Source organism: Strix uralensis, chromosome 23 (genome assembly GCF_047716275.1).
Source record: "Strix uralensis isolate ZFMK-TIS-50842 chromosome 23, bStrUra1, whole genome shotgun sequence".
Classification (NCBI taxonomy): Eukaryota; Metazoa; Chordata; class Aves; order Strigiformes; family Strigidae; genus Strix; species Strix uralensis.
Window position 1 is genome coordinate 5,125,570 of NC_133994.1, and position 19,300 is coordinate 5,144,869.

The 19,300-nt window shown below is 37.3% G+C and overlaps 1 protein-coding gene across 1 annotated transcript in view; it reads right to left on the bottom strand.

Moving 5' to 3' along the window:
• Positions 1-19,300, bottom strand: part of CTNNBIP1 (catenin beta interacting protein 1) — a 33,156-nt gene that overhangs the window by 11,624 nt on the left and 2,232 nt on the right. The window contains exons 2-5 of the mRNA XM_074892755.1: positions 17,385-17,464; positions 5,139-5,228; positions 2,170-2,291; positions 1,586-1,676 (exon numbers count right to left, since the gene is read on the bottom strand). Coding sequence (XP_074748856.1) covers positions 1,586-1,676; positions 2,170-2,265 — 187 coding nt within the window. The 5' untranslated portion in view covers positions 2,266-2,291; positions 5,139-5,228; positions 17,385-17,464. The remainder of the gene's footprint in view (positions 1-1,585; positions 1,677-2,169; positions 2,292-5,138; positions 5,229-17,384; positions 17,465-19,300) is intronic.

The following is a 19,300-nucleotide window of genomic DNA, read 5'->3' on the forward strand; positions in this document are numbered from 1 at the left end:
AATAAAACCAGACAGTTTAGACAAGAAAGTCAGATCAAGCTGTGCAGGAGCACAGCTGTACAAAGTATCTGTGTCTCTTCGCTGGACTTAGGTTTTTATTCTCTCTTCTTTGCCAAAGTGCAGGTAATTCAGCATGTATTTTCATTGTGAGAAATGTAACTACTTTAGGGATAACGCTGAAAAATGCCAATTGCAACTAAGACAGTCTTTCTTAACTGAATAGGTCTACCTCAGTTTTTGACAAGAAACCGGCAAATTTTCACGTTAAACTAGCAGAAAAGTTTAAGAATTCTGAGCCAAAATACACAAGTTTATCTATCTCCATCAATCCCCCAGCTATGTGAGGAATGAACACACAGGCTTATAACTGAAGAGCAAGTCTGTGCAGGTTGTGTTTCTAATGGTTTTCTAAATGTCTTAGATCTATATTAAATTTCTCCTCAACTCAGATCTTTCTGGCAAAAGACCCTTACAATTTTCCTTCAATATCAAATTCTACGTTATGAATGTGATCTGGCACAAGGCCTACGAAGGGGAGAAAAAAAAAATTCTGAACCTGAATGTTTCTGAAGAGATTAGTAGATTCAGAGTAACACCACACAATTGTTTACCAAGACTTCTGCAAAGCATTCACAAAAGCAGCACGTACTTCATCCCCTTAATAGGAATCTAAACAAACCAAAGCAGATTTGTGAACGTATTCCATGTCTACTACCCCTGTCTGGGAATTAATTACATTGTGCAAATTAAAGAAACGCAATGGGAAACAAATCCCTCCTATTGCTAAACTTTCCCACTTACTCTGCTGAAATAATAACTTTGCACTTTACTTCCACATTTATGGAAATGTGAAAAACAAAAGATGTTGCTAGATGATTCCATTTTATTTTGTGAGAAAAACGTTATCAAGCAACTCAAGTCATAGTAACTAAATTATCATATGCATAACAAATTGCTTTTGTACCTTAGAAATCTGTAGCTACTTTAATTTTATTTTGTTATAAAACACTGAGTTTGAAGTGTACAAAGGAAGTGCTTGCCACCCCCAGTCTTGTTCCTTTTTAAGCACACATGTCCTGTTTAAGAATATAAAAATGTAGATGAAAATCATCTTATGCAGAGGATCTGTACTGAATACAGTAAGACACAGTCAGAACTAGCAGACCTATGCACACCTGAATTTAACTTCACTCACAGCAAAAAAATCAATCAGGTTAAAAATGATTTCTATTTAATGTATTACGTAGAGTAGGAAGCTATATACATGCATTTAGTTCAGAGGACTTTGGCCATCAACGTCTTGAGTTATCATGCAGAATAAGATGTTTAACAATGCTCTACATCCTTATGAATCTTAGGTATAGCCAAGACTGACTTTATCTGTTAAAATAAACCCCCCTATTGAACAGTACACTCCAGTTCTCTTCAAAAGATTACAGCAGGCAATGACTTGCACATCCCAGATTGCAGGATGGGTTTAAGTAGGTGGCATATTATTACAGAAATACAGGAACCTGTATTTGGTATTTTCTGAGACTGTTCTCACCGATTAAATAACCAAAAGGCACACAAATCCAGTACTCACCCTGATCAATTGAGTGTTGAGGAAGCTGGCTAAGTTGGCTATTCACTACACCTGCGTATGTGCGCAAGAACTCCTCTTCGCTAGCAGTCAGCTGGAAATGTACAAAGAGTCAGTCAGCAAAAAGGAAAATGAAGAAAGACTGAAGATATTATCTCCCACTTCCCAGTAAGAAATGTCACAGTTGTCCGTATTCTACTCTTCAGCAGTTCAATCAACTGTTATTTGTGTAAACTATGCCATCAGCAAGGACACAGCACCAAAACTGGTACATCATGCATTCCTGGAGAGATTCAAAGTTGCCTTAAAACACCTGCTTTATTTTGCTGGTTTTCCAATAATGAAAAACTTCACTGTATATACAGAAATGATCAGATGCTCAGATTTAGTTTCAGGCATCACAAGCCTCATCATATTTAAGCAAAAAATCAATTGTGTTTAACTGCAGATAATGGTTAAATCAATGATGGCTAAAACAATTCAGCGATAAAACCAGACCATCACCTGCCCATCTCAGTAAGACTATCCCACCTACTACAAAATTGTCTGGAAAGCCACAAAATATGGGCTATGACAGTGCATCTTACGTTTGATCCCATCTTCCTCAGCATGAGTAGGACTCTCACTTTCTGCTGAATATACATCTCCTCCGGACTCTTTCCGGGGACACCCTCACGGTTCATTCCCCTCCTGCCAGCTCCTGGATTTCCTGAAGTTGTAAGATGAGAAAAAGACAAACTAAAATAGGTAACGGGGTATAACAGGAAAAGTTTGATTTCCAAGCTACCTATTTTTCACCAGCAAGACCACTTAATAGCCTGGGAGAGTAAGGAATCACATGCTTCATCAGAGAAATCCTTGAAAATTTGAACAGCTAAATTGGGCCTTATACATGCAACTCAAACATTCAAAGAGGCTGATGTTCACATCCCTACTAGCTCATTATCTGCTGTTACATTACTCCATGAGCAGAAAAAGAAAATTCTAACAACTAGATGAAAGAATCACCCTGACAGAAGAGTCCGTGGTTTTGGTTTTTTCCCCTAAATAAGAACAATCAGCATGAAAACAGGATGAAGAATGCACAGCCATCAAGCCTGCAATGGCTGAACAAAAACTGGATGAAATCTAAACTCTTAAGTCTTTCTCCTCTCTCTTTTTTTCTTTTTATATCATACAAAAAAAGGCCACTGCACTTTTGTAAAAGTTAATAAAATTTATTAAATGGTTTTGGAGAGAAAGAAGAGCGAAGAGGAGCCGGGAAGGAGTGGAATTGATCATCCTTTCTCATATCATTTAAAAGCCGAAGTCTTGCTTTTCTACTTTATTAAAAAATAATTACATTATGGCATAAACAGACTATGCTATCTAAATTCTATAGCGCAGAGCATGATTATACTTTGTTGTCTGAGTACCTGGTAATTATTTAGGTTCCACAATAGGGTGTTTACCAAGACAAAAAAAATGTTCAGGCATACTCTTCAGCTGCTCCGAGAAATTATGTTGGACCACGTTTATTAAGTCAACAACAGTAAAAACCTTAACTTCAAATTTAGAAAATAATGCTAGTTCAAATAATACACTAGTACAGCAGCACAACAAACTAAACTGACTTCTAAGAAGTGCTGTGTGTTGGAGAAACAACCCCCGCTGAGGAATCTGTGGATGGAGGTGTAATTACGCCAGCCACTCTTCCACTGCGCACAGCTCGGAGAAGTGGCTCCAGAACAGTTTTCATGCACAGAACTGGGTCTGGTGCTATACTAAGCTCTAAATCTGCTTTCCTGAACCTTAGTAACCAATGGAGTACACTACACGAGGCATGCTTAGTGAAGACTTGATCACAGCAGGTTCAAACACACTGGTTTCCACATAATGTTTTCCTGTAGTCATTACCAACCTCTCCCCTTACTTTATTTTCATTATTACTTTTAAGGGAAAGTAATCTGGGTGTGGAAACAGTTTAAAATTACACATAGGGCCTTCTGAGTGACTCAGAAGTAATGCAAACTTCAGCAGCAGCTGCTGGGATAGGCTTTACCACCCACATTACTTAGTGTGAAGATAAGAGTAGTAAAAAGTGGAGAAAGCTCTATCACCAGTCCTACTTGAATAAGTTTCCAGTGGGAAGATCTGCATTATGCTGATTTGCTATACGTAATTCTGCTTGGAAATATGCAGCCTGTAAATGTTCAAGGTGATCATATTTTTTTGCTATAAACAGCAAACTGCTTTCTGAAGGGGGAATAAAATGATCCCACATTTTTGTGTAGTGTCAACTCAAATAAGCAGACTGGATTATGTTACTAAGCATATATTTCACAGTGCAATTTACTGAGTGCTACCAAGTGATGTCAATGCTAAGACAATGAACAAAATAAGACAGTGAGCAAGAGACATTAAGTTATGCATATCCAGAGACTGATAAAGTAATAAATGTTTATCAAGATAGCAAGTAAATCTGAAAGGATGTGACTGGTTCTTTATATAATACTAATACATACTTTTTTTTTTAATTGTTACTTGAAGAGAGAAGGTGCTGTACTAGTAGCCAAAGAAATCAATTTAGAACAGAAAAAGCACAACAGCAAAAACCCCAAATGTAGTAACACACCGATTGTTTAAAAATGGAACGAACTATATGGGATATCTATCAATAGGTGGCACCATACACAAGCACCAAGAAAATGCCATGGCTGTCCCCATGCCCACGAGGAAGACCACATTTCAGCACTCCTCTACATATCAGATATTACAATAGATTTGTAGTCTATACACATCAGAATTCATTGTTTTCCATCATAACAGTCTTCCAGTTGTTTATTAATTTTTCAAACTTTGAAAACGCGTGATGGAAATTCCTATCTAAACCTGGTTCTTTCAAAATAAACTTCAGCCAAGATACATTTATCATGAAGCTACCTATTTTAACAGGAAGGATAAAAATACTAAAGCCTGCCCATTCAGTGAACGTTTCACAAATCTATTAAGCAACATGGGGGGAAAAAACACTCAATACGGCTCGAAAGCTATCAAAGTGTAAGTGTTAAGAGGTTAAATTAAGATTACAGAGCAACAGCTTTGCTGCTGTTACACTGTGCAATTATTTTGGGTGATAGCCTCAGCCACCACAGCTTTTCCTACTTGATAACATCAAAGTAGAGAGACAACAGTCTTAAGACAGTACTGAGACCCCAGCATGAAAAACTTTTAACATATCTCTGTTCCTGTTACATAAAGCTTTTATAAGACACAGTTTAGGATGACCACACTACCCAGCATATATTACATCAGTAAATTTCCAAAACCACTTACAAAGCTAGTCCACGCTCAGAAGACAGCATAAACCATCTTTACAAATGAAGGACTGAAAAATCTTATCAAAGTACTTATCAACTTTGCTTTCTCAAGAAAGCCACATTAATATGCTATACATAATGAAACGTTACTTAAGCAGAATTTCCCTAACCCTACAATTCTTTCTGGCCCCCAGACGAAGTTGTTGTCTCCCCGTCCCCAAACAATAAAATATCAAGAAATTTCTCTGTCAACGTACCTGCTTCTAAAAACCACAGAAGATCAGATAACCCACGTGTTCAGTCCTGATTAATGATTGTAGCTGGAAAAACTGTACGAGGAAACTGCCCTGTGAAAACAAATGAGCAAAGCATTACAGAAACATACAAAGCTGAAACCCAGAAAGAGCCTTCACTCAACACGCTCTGAATCACAGTCTGCTTTAGGACATGGTCTAGCCAAAATTCTAAAACTGTAGCCTTGTCTGGAGCTTGTAGACCCTTTTCATTTTTAAAGAGTAAGTTTTTTAAAGGTCAAGCCGTTCTTCATCTGCAAGATTTACACCCTGACCATACCAATGACATTCCCAATCAGTTGAGAATGGAATGCATTCAAGCTTTGCATTCTTTAAGAATTTTTCAGCATAAATCCCAACTCCCCGGTAAAACCAACAAATGTCATGACATGTAATTTCTTCTCATTTAAAAAAAAAAAAAAAGGCGTAGCTTACCAAAGATTTGAGGAAAACTAGGGAGAAATGTAAAGCATGATGATTTTGACCAAAATTATTGTTTTCAACTATGCACATGTTATCTGAATATAGCAATTACGAAGACAGGCACTTGAAAGCTAGGCTGGAAAACCCTTTGTGCAGAATTTTTCAGACCAAGCTCACTGCTCAGTCACCAACAGTTAACAGTTACAGACATAGTTTTTAGACTCATGACATATTTCTGAACATATTTTACAACTGACACTGCGTATCAGGGCACGATAAGAATTTGTAACTCTTCCTATCCATCAGAGTAGCCTCCGAGACAAGCAGCTCAATCTCACAAATTAAGTGACAGTTCAAGCGCTCTGTAAGGTGCAATGAAACAGCAAGTGCCTGCTACTCAGGGCAGCGTTGCAGCTAGAAGCGTAAATTGCTGTACTTAATTAAAAGTTTATGATTAGGGAAGATATGCATACCTGCACCATTTGTTAATGAAGTCCAGCCTAAATTTACCGAACATACTCTTTGGGTTTTTTTGTGGCCAACAAGCGAAGGCAGATCTAGACTGATTCAATTCCTTTCACGGCTGTTCACCACCCCATGCAGATGTCATTACTAGCAGGGAAACAAGTCAGGAGTAGCTAGAGCTGCTCAACTGTTCTGTACACCAGGTTCATCAGAAAAATGCTGAATCCAAAATACCTGCTCGCTTCACTGGCAGGTTCTCTACAGTGTCTCTCACTAACAAGTGTTGGAAGCAGCTGAGCTTTATCAATGGCTTAAAAGAATCATTTCACCTCTCCAGAGGAGAGAAATTGCCTGCTCTGAAAGGATTATTTAAGCCCTACCTCACTAATTAGTTCCCACTGTTCCTGCCCTCTAAATATGCAATGCAGTCCCAAGAAAGATTATCTACAGCACTGACAACAGGACCATTTGCAGTAACTAATTGCTGTTCTCATTTCTATGGACTTCAAAGAGCCACCCCCCACCTCCACCACTGTACAAATACTCACCACACAACTGAGTTTGTGGACTCCTTCCTAAAGAAAAGGATTAGAGCATGGGAAGTAACCACTTCTGGGATGCACTTCTGTCCTACTGACAGTAACAGCATATTTATAGTTACCATTAAAATTCCCCACACACACCCCAAATTGAAAATTTGGTTATTTAACACCAAGCACAAAGATCAAATGTTCTCCTAACCCTATAAATTCAGAGGAATTCAGCTGAGAAATGAACAGCCTCCACAGACAAACCATTTTCATGACCAGCCAGAAGGCTTGTATCACACAGTTTCGCTTTCAAGCAGACGTCCAGTCCCTCTCCAAGCCAGCAGCAGCACTCAAAACATGTTGTCTTTGTCTGATCCATGCGGCTGAACTCACCTCACCACTGTCACAACAAGTACATAGGTGGAACATCAACATCAAGGTTGCACACCAGAACTTGAGAACTTCTCTGCTAAACTACAGGGCACATCCTCTGAATAACAAGCACCTTACTGCTAAACGCTCCAAAAATGACTGGAGTTAAAAAAAAAAAAAAAGCCAGGTTTCATTACTTTTTCCTAGAAGTATGAGAATAAAATAAGACTAAAAGGTCCGGTGACCTGTCCAAACCCACACAAAGGTTCTTCTACCAACTTGTTCCAATCTATTCTAAACAGCAGCTCACACTTCCAGCATTTTCAACTACACATGAACATTTCCACATTCATCTCTAACGCACCCTAAGAAATAAGATCTAAAAATATTTTGCAACTGTGTATTTTGGGGGTGGGAGGGAAGAAGTGCAAAATACGAGAAAGAGTTTAGCAAGACAGCTGAGGAACAGCTGAATCACTACTAGCACAAGTTCTGCTCACAATCTGAAGAGTCCCAGTAGACCTGTGTGCTACTCAATGATCCATCCCTGAAGAGTTTTTCAGGTCAGGTAATTCTTTGCCTCAGTTGCAATTACCAGCTCTGAATTCTGCTTCTTTGCTCACCTATATCCACCTTCTATTCCTGCAAGGTCAGAACGTTGCTTATTTTGCCTACGCTCAGTTCCAGTTTTTTGTCTCTGTCTAAACAAGTGGTGACTGCTTCATGGAGTCTATTAATGCTGCAGGACTCAAGTAGGTCTGTACCACTTTACCCTCACACAATCCTCTCTACACCTACGCAGGTACTACAGGTACTACTAACAGCTGCTCAGGCTCATCACACCAATCAGCACTTCTATCACAGAAAGCACTTCTACCTGGTCATGAGGTTCTGTCAAAGCTTAACTCATACCATGTCCTCCCACAATGAAGAAGAAGACTTGATGAGGAAAAAACCAAACTTAACACTTTCCAACTTAGGTGTCAATAGAATACAAGAACGTAAAACCATTTCTCAAACTTGAAAATTATTCTTGCCCCAATGGGCTTACAGCCCAGACAGGATTTAAGAACAGATAAAACCATTCAAGGTCTTTTACCACGGAAATGAAATGAAAACTATTCTAAGCACAAAGACTCTAGTTTGAATTTATCCTTATCATTCTGTCCTAAATAATTTTACTTCCTTACAACGGTTTATACTTGGGTCAGAGACTGCTACAAAGAGTATTTTTTTTAACATACAGAAAAACTTAAAAGCACTGAAGTAATGTTTACAGGTTCAGAGATGTCCATATGGGAGATGGAAAAAGGTCTAAGTCTTAGCTTTAGGTTCTATCACTTAAGAGAGCATGCTGCTTCCTCCAACGTTGCTACGTTAAATGACTTAAGCTAAAATGTAAGGCATGCTAATTGAAAAGAAACATGTTTTTAAAGTACATGTGACTGAATTACAACAGCGTAAGGAAACTGAACCAGCATCAGGATACAACATGCCAAATGCAGGATGCTGGCAGTTGAATGTCAGCTGATCAGCAAAGATAAAAACAAATTTTGCACATCCTGTACATCGTAAACAAACTTTTATCAACAGCACTAATGAATCCTACTGTTTATAGTTGAAACACAGAATGTACTCACCTCTTCTTGCCAGATGTATTGTATTGCATATGAGAAACTTTCCCTGAAAGAACATTTCAATCTGTATTTTCAGCACAAAGAGCCAGACGGGGAGATAGAAAAACAAGAACTGCTGTGTACTGGACTGAAGGAATCCCCACAGCATTAACAGGACTCAACTGGAAAGCTGTTCATTCAAAAGAACCCATAGCCAAAGCTATTCAGAAGCCCAGTTATACATTCACTGGTACTTACTGGCCTAAGCAAAGAAATACTGAGGTCTTGGGTGGATTTCTGGTCATCGTGTCCTGAATCACTAGCACTAAAGGAAGAGATGCCAAAGGCTGATGAAGCCATACAGAATGCACTGATCTATCAAGTCTGGAACTGGTCTCTCCAGGTAAGGGCGAGGCAGATGTGCAAAGCCAACAGGGAAGTTTGAGCTGCCGATACCTTATCTATTTTGCAGCCAAGCACAGTATACTCTCCAATGACTTTATTCCTTTCTCACAAAAAAGACTAACCTGTGCATTTCAAAAGCTGGAGTTAAAAATATGAAGTGATTACATTCTTCACTAAACTATGTTAAAAGACTAAATCCCACACACTTGTCCTGCTGCAACCAATACACTGCAAATGGACACAATTGGGTCACCTAATTTTCCCTTGTTTGGCAGGCATAGGGAATGAAATTTAGTTCTCGTTTATTTTTAATGATTCACAAGACAGAATAATAAATGAGAAAGATCTATATATTACAGCCCAAACTGCCAGCCCAGCTTTGCCAAAGCAATAAATCTGAGTTGAAAAACATTGCCTCCCTTTCCCAAGAAGTAAATGAGGTTGGTCAGTAAACAAATGGAAAAGCTGTCCTGTTCTACAGCACTTGATCCCCCATGCTGCCTACAGAAGGGCTGGGTGAGGATCACTGGAATGCTTCTGCTTTGCAAGGCCCAACATGTGGACTGGGCAGAGTTAAGCACGCCTGACATCCCCATTTTGGTCTCTGTTTGCCTGCCTACCAAACTGATCTTTTTTGGCTGTGGAAAGAGGACGTGCAATCCTGGCACCTTCATGCAAAACACTATAGACTGAAATGACACTTTCTAGCAAGGCAGTAAGTTAGAGATGAGAGTAAACTGGACATGGTTATGGAACCAGATGATGTAGGTATGTCTACACAGAAAAACAGTTGGACTACTTTACAAGTATGTTACCAAAATAGAAGGGAATGAAGTACATTTAACTTTTCCATTAGCATTAAGAGATGCTATCCTACCTCTCCACATTGTTACTTGTCCTGAAAAGTTTATAATGAAAATACAATATAACCCCTTCCAAAAATGAACTAAAATACCGTACCAGCCTTCTCTTCAATTACTGACCCTGGACACAACAGTGTGTAATGAAAAAATATTGCCTTTGCAGTTAGCTGCCCCCCCCTTTTTTTTTTTTCCTAACTAGATTTAGATCATCAGCTACCATGTTTTCACTTTCAAAAAAACGTAGACAGGATAAACCTGTACTCAAACTCTGTTTAAGTAGTCTGTTTTACAAACAGATGGAAACAGCTCCTAAGCAAACTCAAGCTCACTGGTAAGAGCTGTTTTAACTGAATGCTTCCAGTAGAGGAGGATTCTAACACATAGCAAGTGAAGATTACAGATTCGTAACTATATTTCCCTCACTTCTGCCTATACTCATGAATTCAAAACCTGGAAGGGCTTCTCTGCTGGACAATGCCACAGATGGGTTCATAATAAAGAACTTCTAAATTACTCTGACTACCCTCCCATCATCCCTTTAAAGCTAAAAAAATTTCACATCCCAACAGAAGAAAAAAAAGACACACTAAAAAATGCTATGTTTGTAATTTTTGCATAAGGCAAACTACTTAAGCATCCCATTTACTTTTAAAGACATGGTTATTTAATGCAATGAGAAAGCAACACAAGCTTTTGTTCCTTCAAATTATATATTCCCCCCAACACTGTAGTCCTCTGTAATGCTGAAATTCCTAACATCCACGTTTTACTGGTATGGGAAAAATAAAAGTGAAACTGAGGAATTTTCACAGCCTAAATTAAGGAAAAAAAAAAAAAAGAAAAAGGCAGTAAACTATCAGGAAATGTAATGTTTTATATATTGGGTCTTAATAATTCAGGGTACAGTGGCCATCTGGCAAGCTCTTTAAAATATGTCACAGCTGACTACCTCTTTAATATCTTGTATCATTTCCAGTTACAGCCAAAAGAAATCCAACTGGAGTTAGTTCTGCTACATTTTTTTTTCCTTGTATCTGTCTGATTCTGTTCAAGGCAGCTAAAAACCTCAATTAATGGGATAGAATTATAAAAGCTCAGATAAGGAGTTATGGTGAATAAAACCAACCGCTGCAGGTTTCCTTTGCACTACACAAATTGAGTTAACAGCCAGCATGAAGAGGTCCCTTCAACTCTATGATATCATTATCCAAGGTTAAGCTATTAGCCTCCACAGTTACACTATTGAGTACTTCAGTGGTTAAAACATGGTCATACTGGGAAGCTTGTAACTGCAAGGGGATGCTGCACCTTTAAGCCTTGCTAATTTTCAAATGACATTTTACAGAGAACAGCTAGAGCCCTAAAAACCTTCCAAGCTGGAGCCTAAAACCTGAAGTCAGGAACCAGAGTCTGCAAAATCCTGCTGCAAATTTTCCTCTAATTCAGTCTGACTCATGACCTTCAGTCACAGGCAGCTGGAGATTGGATTAATTCCCATCTCCAGAGGGATATGACAATGAAGAATTCATAACAGCTACCTATTTATAGGTGAACAGTAAGAGTTGAAATATTTAATAAGAGCTTTTTTTGTCTTCATTTCTATGCTCAGTACCATCTTTTAGCTGACTTTAGAATCTGAACCCCAGTGTCAGATTTTGGTCAATTTACCGCTGGAACTCCAGTGGTAGGTTTGCATCTCTTAAATGTTAGATTTAAATTTTTAACAAAACAGTACAGTCTTGAAGAGAGACAGGAAACAGCGCAAAGGACTGCCATTTAGACATGAAAAAAAAAAAAATCTATAAAAACAAGCACTTTTTTTTTTTCCCCCCCCAGTGCTGGATCACCTTTCAGAGCTTCAAAAGGACTTCAAAAGTAGTAATGAAATGCATTCAAAAAAGCTTCCCAATATACTACAACAGTTCTTACATCAATGCTCAAGCTAACTGTAAAAAAAAAATAAATCCTACCATTATAACTACCATTTAAATGAAATTAATGCTTGCCTCCTGACCTTCAGACACACACAAACCAGATTATTTTTTTTGCCCTACCACAGCAGCAATCTCTCAAAGAGAAGACATCTATCGTATCTCACAGTTAAAAGAGGCAGCACAGGTTTTTAGGTAGTTCACGTCAGTCAACTTGAAGCCTCTGAAATTAAATGTAGTAACAGCAACAAAACCTTAAAAAAAAGGCTTTCATTTCACAAAGGTATTCACACTTCAAAGACGAATTTGTCAGAAATTCTTTAAAAAGTGACAACACTTAGCTACAGCAGTTTATACACAAACTCTATCCCTGTCAAAGAAACAATTCTACAAGAATGTTACTTTACTCAAGATGGTCTTCAACAGCTGGATTGATGAGTGCTGCTCTTGTCCTAATCATTAGCATCTCAGAGGCTCGTGCACCTCTTCCCCTATTTATAACAAAGCTACAAATCTTTGAGACAGGAAATTAGGCACTAATGACAGATAGCCAATGATTTTAACTACCAGGTATCCCACACAAAAGAATTACTGCTGTAAAAAAAGTGTTACGTGTCCATCATCAAAACAAAACTGTACAGCAATGCTTTCTATGGTTCTGTAAACACCCTATCTCTTCAGAAACAGAAAATGAAGCTTCCAGCACACAGACATAACAAACTTGAGATGCCTTCTTGTTCTTAAGAAATTAGTTTTATTGTCATAGTCTGATTTGAACTTGAATCATAAACCAGTGAAAAAAAGGAACACCAATAATAGGTAAAAATTCTATCAACAGGCTACAAGAATCAACAAACTATTTTCAATATATCTATCCCATTTTATATGGTAGGCACGCTACACACATTGTACAAGTATGTACCCATATAACACCTCCACCTATGAAGTACCATATTTTTGGACTATTAATTATTGACACCAATGACAGAGCCTCCTGCAGCACGTCTATTCTATGATCATTGCAGAAACTGAACCAAGGCCAATACAAAAACATGCACATGGAAGATCAAGACCATTAATTGTGGTCACTTCATTTTCTTGTAATGTCAGTCAGCTTTATGACCAAAGTCACGTTTTCAAAGAAGCTCTGCAAGAAGTGGTAACACTGGACTCTCAATTCTCTGAAGACTTACAGATCATTAGCATTAAAACTGGGTTTTCCTGAAGACTGCCATTTATATTACAGAAACTGAACTCAGACTCAAAAATAACTTACTACATGGGACAAACACCCTACACTCATGAAGCATAAACATGGATAAAGAATTAGTTGACTGGAGAAGCAAGAAACTGGCTCAGTCTTCATAATGAAGCTAAAATAAGCCTACCATGCCTACACAACAGAGTACAATGTCAAAATTGATGCAAGTATGTGTATATGCCCAAGGTGCAGAATGTTTTTTCTGCCTTTTTCAGTAATTCTCAAGTGGCTTGAAATGGAACAGGAAACAGAAATACGCAGGAACAAGGACACATTCAGAATTACCAGCAGTGCTATTGGAAAAGCACTTCAGTATTTGGTATGTTTCCAAACAAATAATTTCATTAATATGCATTTGTATTCAGATTTTTGAAATTAAACTACACCTAGTGCAAAAAGCTTGATGTTGCAGTCATCGTCAACAAAAAGGCAACACTATTAACCAATCATAAACCATTACAGTCTAAAATCAGAATAGGCAAAATTCCAGTAAGTATCTGTAAGCAGTTAAAGCAACAATAACATTTAATTTCCATTTACAAGTATGCAGTAAAAGCCCCCAAAAACCGCAAGTACCATATTTAGAATCTAACTGCCTGTGGTCTAGTGACCAACTTCTCAGCAGCTTAGGCACACTGCATTGTTATATTTAACCAGAAAAGGCAGACATCACGAGTAATGCCTCCTGAAAGGATTTCCCTCCACTATTCCACTCACTGAGGCACCATTGTATTTATAGGCATTTCTTCGGTACTCATCAACATAGTATCTTTCTACAAATGCCTAGCATGTTAGAGATAGCTTTCAATGTAAAACGTGACCTATGCTGCCCTGTAATTTATACTGACATCTGAACATCATTAATGCCAGATCATATACATTTTACACTGAAAATGCCTACAGATCTTTTACAGTAGAGAGATTATTGCTAACTAGATTTTTTTTAAAAAGCAATTAAAATGTGAGCTGTTATTAGTTGGTGACTACTTAGCATTTTAATATTTTGCAATACTGTATCAAAGTACAGTGTTAGGACCACAGACTTAGATGAATAGATCTTGACTACCAAAATTGCCTAACCACTAGACAACAACATGAAATATTGTTCTGGCCTCATATATCAATAAAATTTGCTGTAAAATATCATAAATACACCCTTTATGACACCTACTTATCTTGCCTCTTTGGGGGGGGGGGGGGGGGGGGTGAATCTTCTGTGCTGCTTTCCTCATGGATGCTCTGCATAACCAAAAAAGCAAAGAAATGGTTTCGGTTTTGAATCAATGTACGGTTTAATTTTTTTAATCCATTTAAAGAGGTATTTTATTAACAGCTTCTGCTGAAAGTTGAACTAAGAATTAACGACTGTTTGTCTAATATGAATATTTTCCTCATCATCTCTTTTGCACTAACCACAACACAAAACCTTAGCCGCCTCAGTGATCTGTTCACACCACGAATATTATTGGATAATATGGGCAAGAGACCCCTGCTGCTAGGGCCTTCACAAAATAATACTCCTTGAGAACCTTCCTCGATAGTCTTTCGTAAACTGGTCTAAATAGCTGTTTTAATCATATGTGCAAAAGTAAGCCAGTTCCTCTCTTCTCTGAAGGACTTATTAAAAACAAAAAGCACAAGAAAAGGATTTTTGTTACCTTCTTTAGGTCACCAAACAAGACCATGCTGCAAAGATATCTGATGGAGAGAGGAGGAAGGAAAAAAAATCCTTGTCAATTTTGAGAGGATTTTTAACGTTCACAAATTTAAAACAAATTCCTAGTTACACACCAATTTTACCACAGACATTTTGCTTTCTATATTTTTTGGTAAAGTAGGATTACAAGGAAGGAAATCTTGCCTTCAGGAGACTTCCTATTTCTCAGGAAAAGGGATGCAATTTCCTTCCTCCCTAGCCACAATTCTGAATGTTACCTTCATTATATTATCCCTGAACTGTGAAATAAACCTGTATGAGGTCATTAGTTTGACAGCAGAAATATCCCTTCAGCACTACTGTACAAACACACACACACACAGAGGCTGGAGAAAAATAAACTACTGACTACAGGGCTTTTTGAAGGGTTACATCAAGTACCAATCCGTGTTAGGCCTGATTAACTTCAGAGCACACTGAAAACCAGAAGAATCACAGGCAAAACTGAGAACGCACATATGTTAAAGACAACCAGGCTGAGCTGCATGGAAAACTATATGTGGAATTGTGTGGCAAGTTTGATTTATTCAGAGATCAACACTAATGCAGTTAAATACTTAAAAGTGATTGCTGTTTTAGGATCTCCTATATACATAAAATTTGGTGCATTTACAGGATAAATGGCAATCGCTCCCCTACTAATGGGGGCATCATGCAGATGCAACAATATATATTTTGATTAAACAAACTCCAATATATACCAATAGTAACAAAAGGTGTTAGCCCAGAGACCATTAACAACAGCGCTCAAGACAAGGCTGATCCTTCTACAAGTTAAAACTACTGTAACATTTCAGACCACTTCAGAAAGTTTCCATGAGCAGGACTGCATGCACAACCACCAATTTAAGGCAGAATGGGGAAAAGAGAATTACTGACGTTGCAGACAGATTTCTGCACCTCCCAAACCGTTAGTACAATTACAGTACACCTTTATTATATTCAGTTTCTCAACAAAAGGAAGGAGCTTATAGCAGTTATGTTAAAAATTGCAGCTACCAAGAAAAGAACAATGAAATGGATGTATTGAAAAGAAGGTGCCAAAAGTGTATTTCCTCACACGTGCGATGACATGTACGGAATTTTATTTAAAGTTTAAAATGTATTTTGTAAGAGCTAATGAACTAACAATCATGACAGTGAAACGTTAAGAAAACCGTTGCAAACAGTTTTATGTGAACAGTGAAAGGTTTATTTTACCAAGTCCCCTGTAGCTGCTGACCAAATTTTCAGTGATAGAAGTTCTGTTTAAAAAACTTGGTGTTTTCGACCTCTGAAGTTAAGAAAAACCTTTCATGAATTCCATATAAACCAATGAGTATTATTTGGCATCTACAGACATTCCTGAAAAAAAGCAGCTAAGCAGATGTGAATGCTCCCATTTTTCTCCATTTGGCATCAACTCTTAAAGGTAATTATATTTTAAGTGTGTTATTGCTGATCGTTTTTGCATAAACATTCAGTTAACTGTGTTTATCTTGAAGTCTGATATTGCCTCTCCTGACCAACTGAGCAAGCTGCCAGGACACAATGAAATTTTCAGTTTCCCATAGAAGATCCAGCACACTCAAAGTTAGGAAACTCTATTAAAATTCCATTAGTATGGCACCAGAGATCACCGCAGTTGCACTATCCCCTTCTCATTTCTACAAAAACCCTTCCATCATTAGTTCACCTTCCACTGTTTCAGTATTTATGCTGCTCCTTTACAGAAACTCTGCTGCAAAAATTTAGGTCACATTTTCTTTAAGTGTACATGGGTGTGGGTACATGTATAGTTATTTAAAGCTCAATGAAATAAATTAAAAGCTCCTCACTGACTTCAATGTGCATTGAATCAGGACCTGGATGAGTTCAGAAGCAAAACAATTACACTTTAATTAAACATCTTAACATTCTTGTGAAGCAGTCAACTGATTTTACAGAAGGATAAACTGAGTCAGAAAGTTTCAGAGCTTGCTCATAGTCATAAACAGAGTTGATTACTTAAGTTGCTTCCATATTTGTTAGTTGCCCTCATAACATAGAGAAAATGGACTTTCTGAAAAATCAAATAAATTCTTGGTCTATATATCAGCAGGAAACAAAACATCCTAAGACAAGTGCAATAGCTGTACAAATCTATTGGCTTCATCCCTGTTCCCCAATCAGTAGCTGATTTAGTCAAATCACAAGAATTCCAATAATTCAAGAAGTTGAAATTTTTAGGGGTTTTTTCATGGCAGTTTATCCCCAGATGAGATTTTTAGGCTGTGGGGTTTGTTTGGGTTTTTTTAAGGTAGCATTAATTATATATCTATGTTATATTTTAAAAAGAAAAATAGGCTTGGCAGATTTGATAATTCCGTAAAACCTTGAAAATACTTACTGAAAAGCAAGAGCTATGATTATACTTCCTAAATTCAAACTGACATTTAAACCATACATAAGCACTGTAACACTCTGTCAAATCACCAGTAACGAGCAGACAAGAAATTAACTTTCTTCGTTTTTTTGAGCATTTGTTACATAATGCTTCCCCAGCACTGAGTCTGAAAATAAATCCCAGAGTCAGAAAAGTGTTCTCCTTAATTCAATTACCAACTAATGTTTTTCAGTTATTTTTCTGATCTTTGGTTTCTTCTCACCTATTAACACTCCGTAGTTTTGCTCATTCTTGACTATCTGCTTTCTTATGCCAATCGAAGTTCACGGACAGGCCACGGCTCTTTAAAGGGAAAAAAAACCTGTAAGTCTCATCCATTTTCAGAGATACAACAGCATCAACAGTAAACAGTGTTTTGGGGTTTTTTTCCTAAATGAAATTTTGTTGGTAAAAAGTTTTTAGTACATTTAAAACCTATTTACATATCATTTTCTCCCACGTACTTAGAAGCAAGACCATTAGACCACCAACATTTCTTAGGATGTAGAAATAGGTGTAGGAGTAGGTGACAAAATGTTTCATTCCAATAATTTACATCTCTAGTGTACATGAACACCAAAATATAAACATCTTCTGGGGCTATGCACATACTTCTGTACCTGCAATTGCTTTACTGAAATTCAATTAATGGATAATGCTAATTTTCTAGCAAATCAGAACTCTCAAATTGAACAAAAAACCCCTCTAATCTGTGATACAGAGTCATTGTAAGAGAATTTTTTTAATGCATTATAAATATGAATTATGTATGGTTTCTGCTTACAGGATTTAACACAAAAGACACAAACATCAAAAAATACTTATATATGTATACTTAGAATCTTACAAGATATGTTGGATTTCAGGTAGTCTATTGGAAAAACATACAGGACTAAGTGCTTTATTAAAGAGGGCTCAAATAAAACTATTAAACATAATGATTTTTGACATCTTTCTTATTACAAATCAAGGTTTATTTTTGGCTGAATATCCCACCTTACCATTCCAGAAGTACCACATAGATAGTTTAAATAAAGAACATGATCAATCACCTTTACCATCATGAGTATTAACATATTTGGAAAGATAGAAAAAGTAATTTACTCTCACTATCTGAAAATGGATTTATAACCACTTTCTAGCTGTAACACTTACTGCAACTCCCAGAATATAAACATTTGGCATATTTATTAGGATTACAATTTTTCCAATTAGAAACATTAACATCAGGTTCAGTCGCTTCTGCAGTATAGCTGTAACAGCTGCTACTGTCCTTGTTGCATTTCAGCAGGAAATCCAATCTGATGACAGCTTGCAATAAAAAGAAATATGTTTTTGTATCTGCATGTATAGAAATATTTCTGAAGATACCCAATCCTTCTTTTTTTTTTTTTTTTGAACAAACTCTACTGGAAGTTTCTCCAAGCGAATTCAACAGCAGCCTCCAAAAGCCTATTGCCTCTCTGTATGCACAGCACTTGGGTGCATTTTTGACGCTTAAAACTAGGTCAGATGCTCAGGAGGGATGCTTTGTAGTCAACAACAAAGTTAGGAATTTAAATACTTACTAAAAAATCATAAATGTTTATGTTAGTTACAGATGACAAACATTCAGGAGAGGAAAAAACTCCTATTAAACTAATACAAATAGATCGATTTCACACAAATGGTTTCCTAGGCAAAGCATCGCTCTTTACCATTAGTTTCCCCGTATCAAACACATTCAGATGTTGGCGTTACTTGCCTGTTAGCTTCACTCGCCTGTATGCAACTGCACGATGACTTTTAATTTTCAGTAATAGATATTTATCATAGTCAATGTTTGCAATTACAAAATTTAGGGTTTGTTTCAGTTCACTTTTGGTTTTGTTTGGAAAATAACACAAATGGTTTTGGAAAACTCCCTCTCCTCTTGCAAAGTGAAGTACTCAAACTCTGGATGGGGGAAGGAGGGAAATGGCAGAGGATGGAAGAGAGCAGAAATTGATACAGGTTTCCATAAAATTGGGATTCAGAACTTGCCTTCTGCGCAGCCCCAATACTTGACGTTATTATGTTATATATCTAGTGAGATACGTATGAGTATTAACCAATTCTTGTTAAGCGACAGAAGCTTCACTTGGGACGGTGAGCAAACAG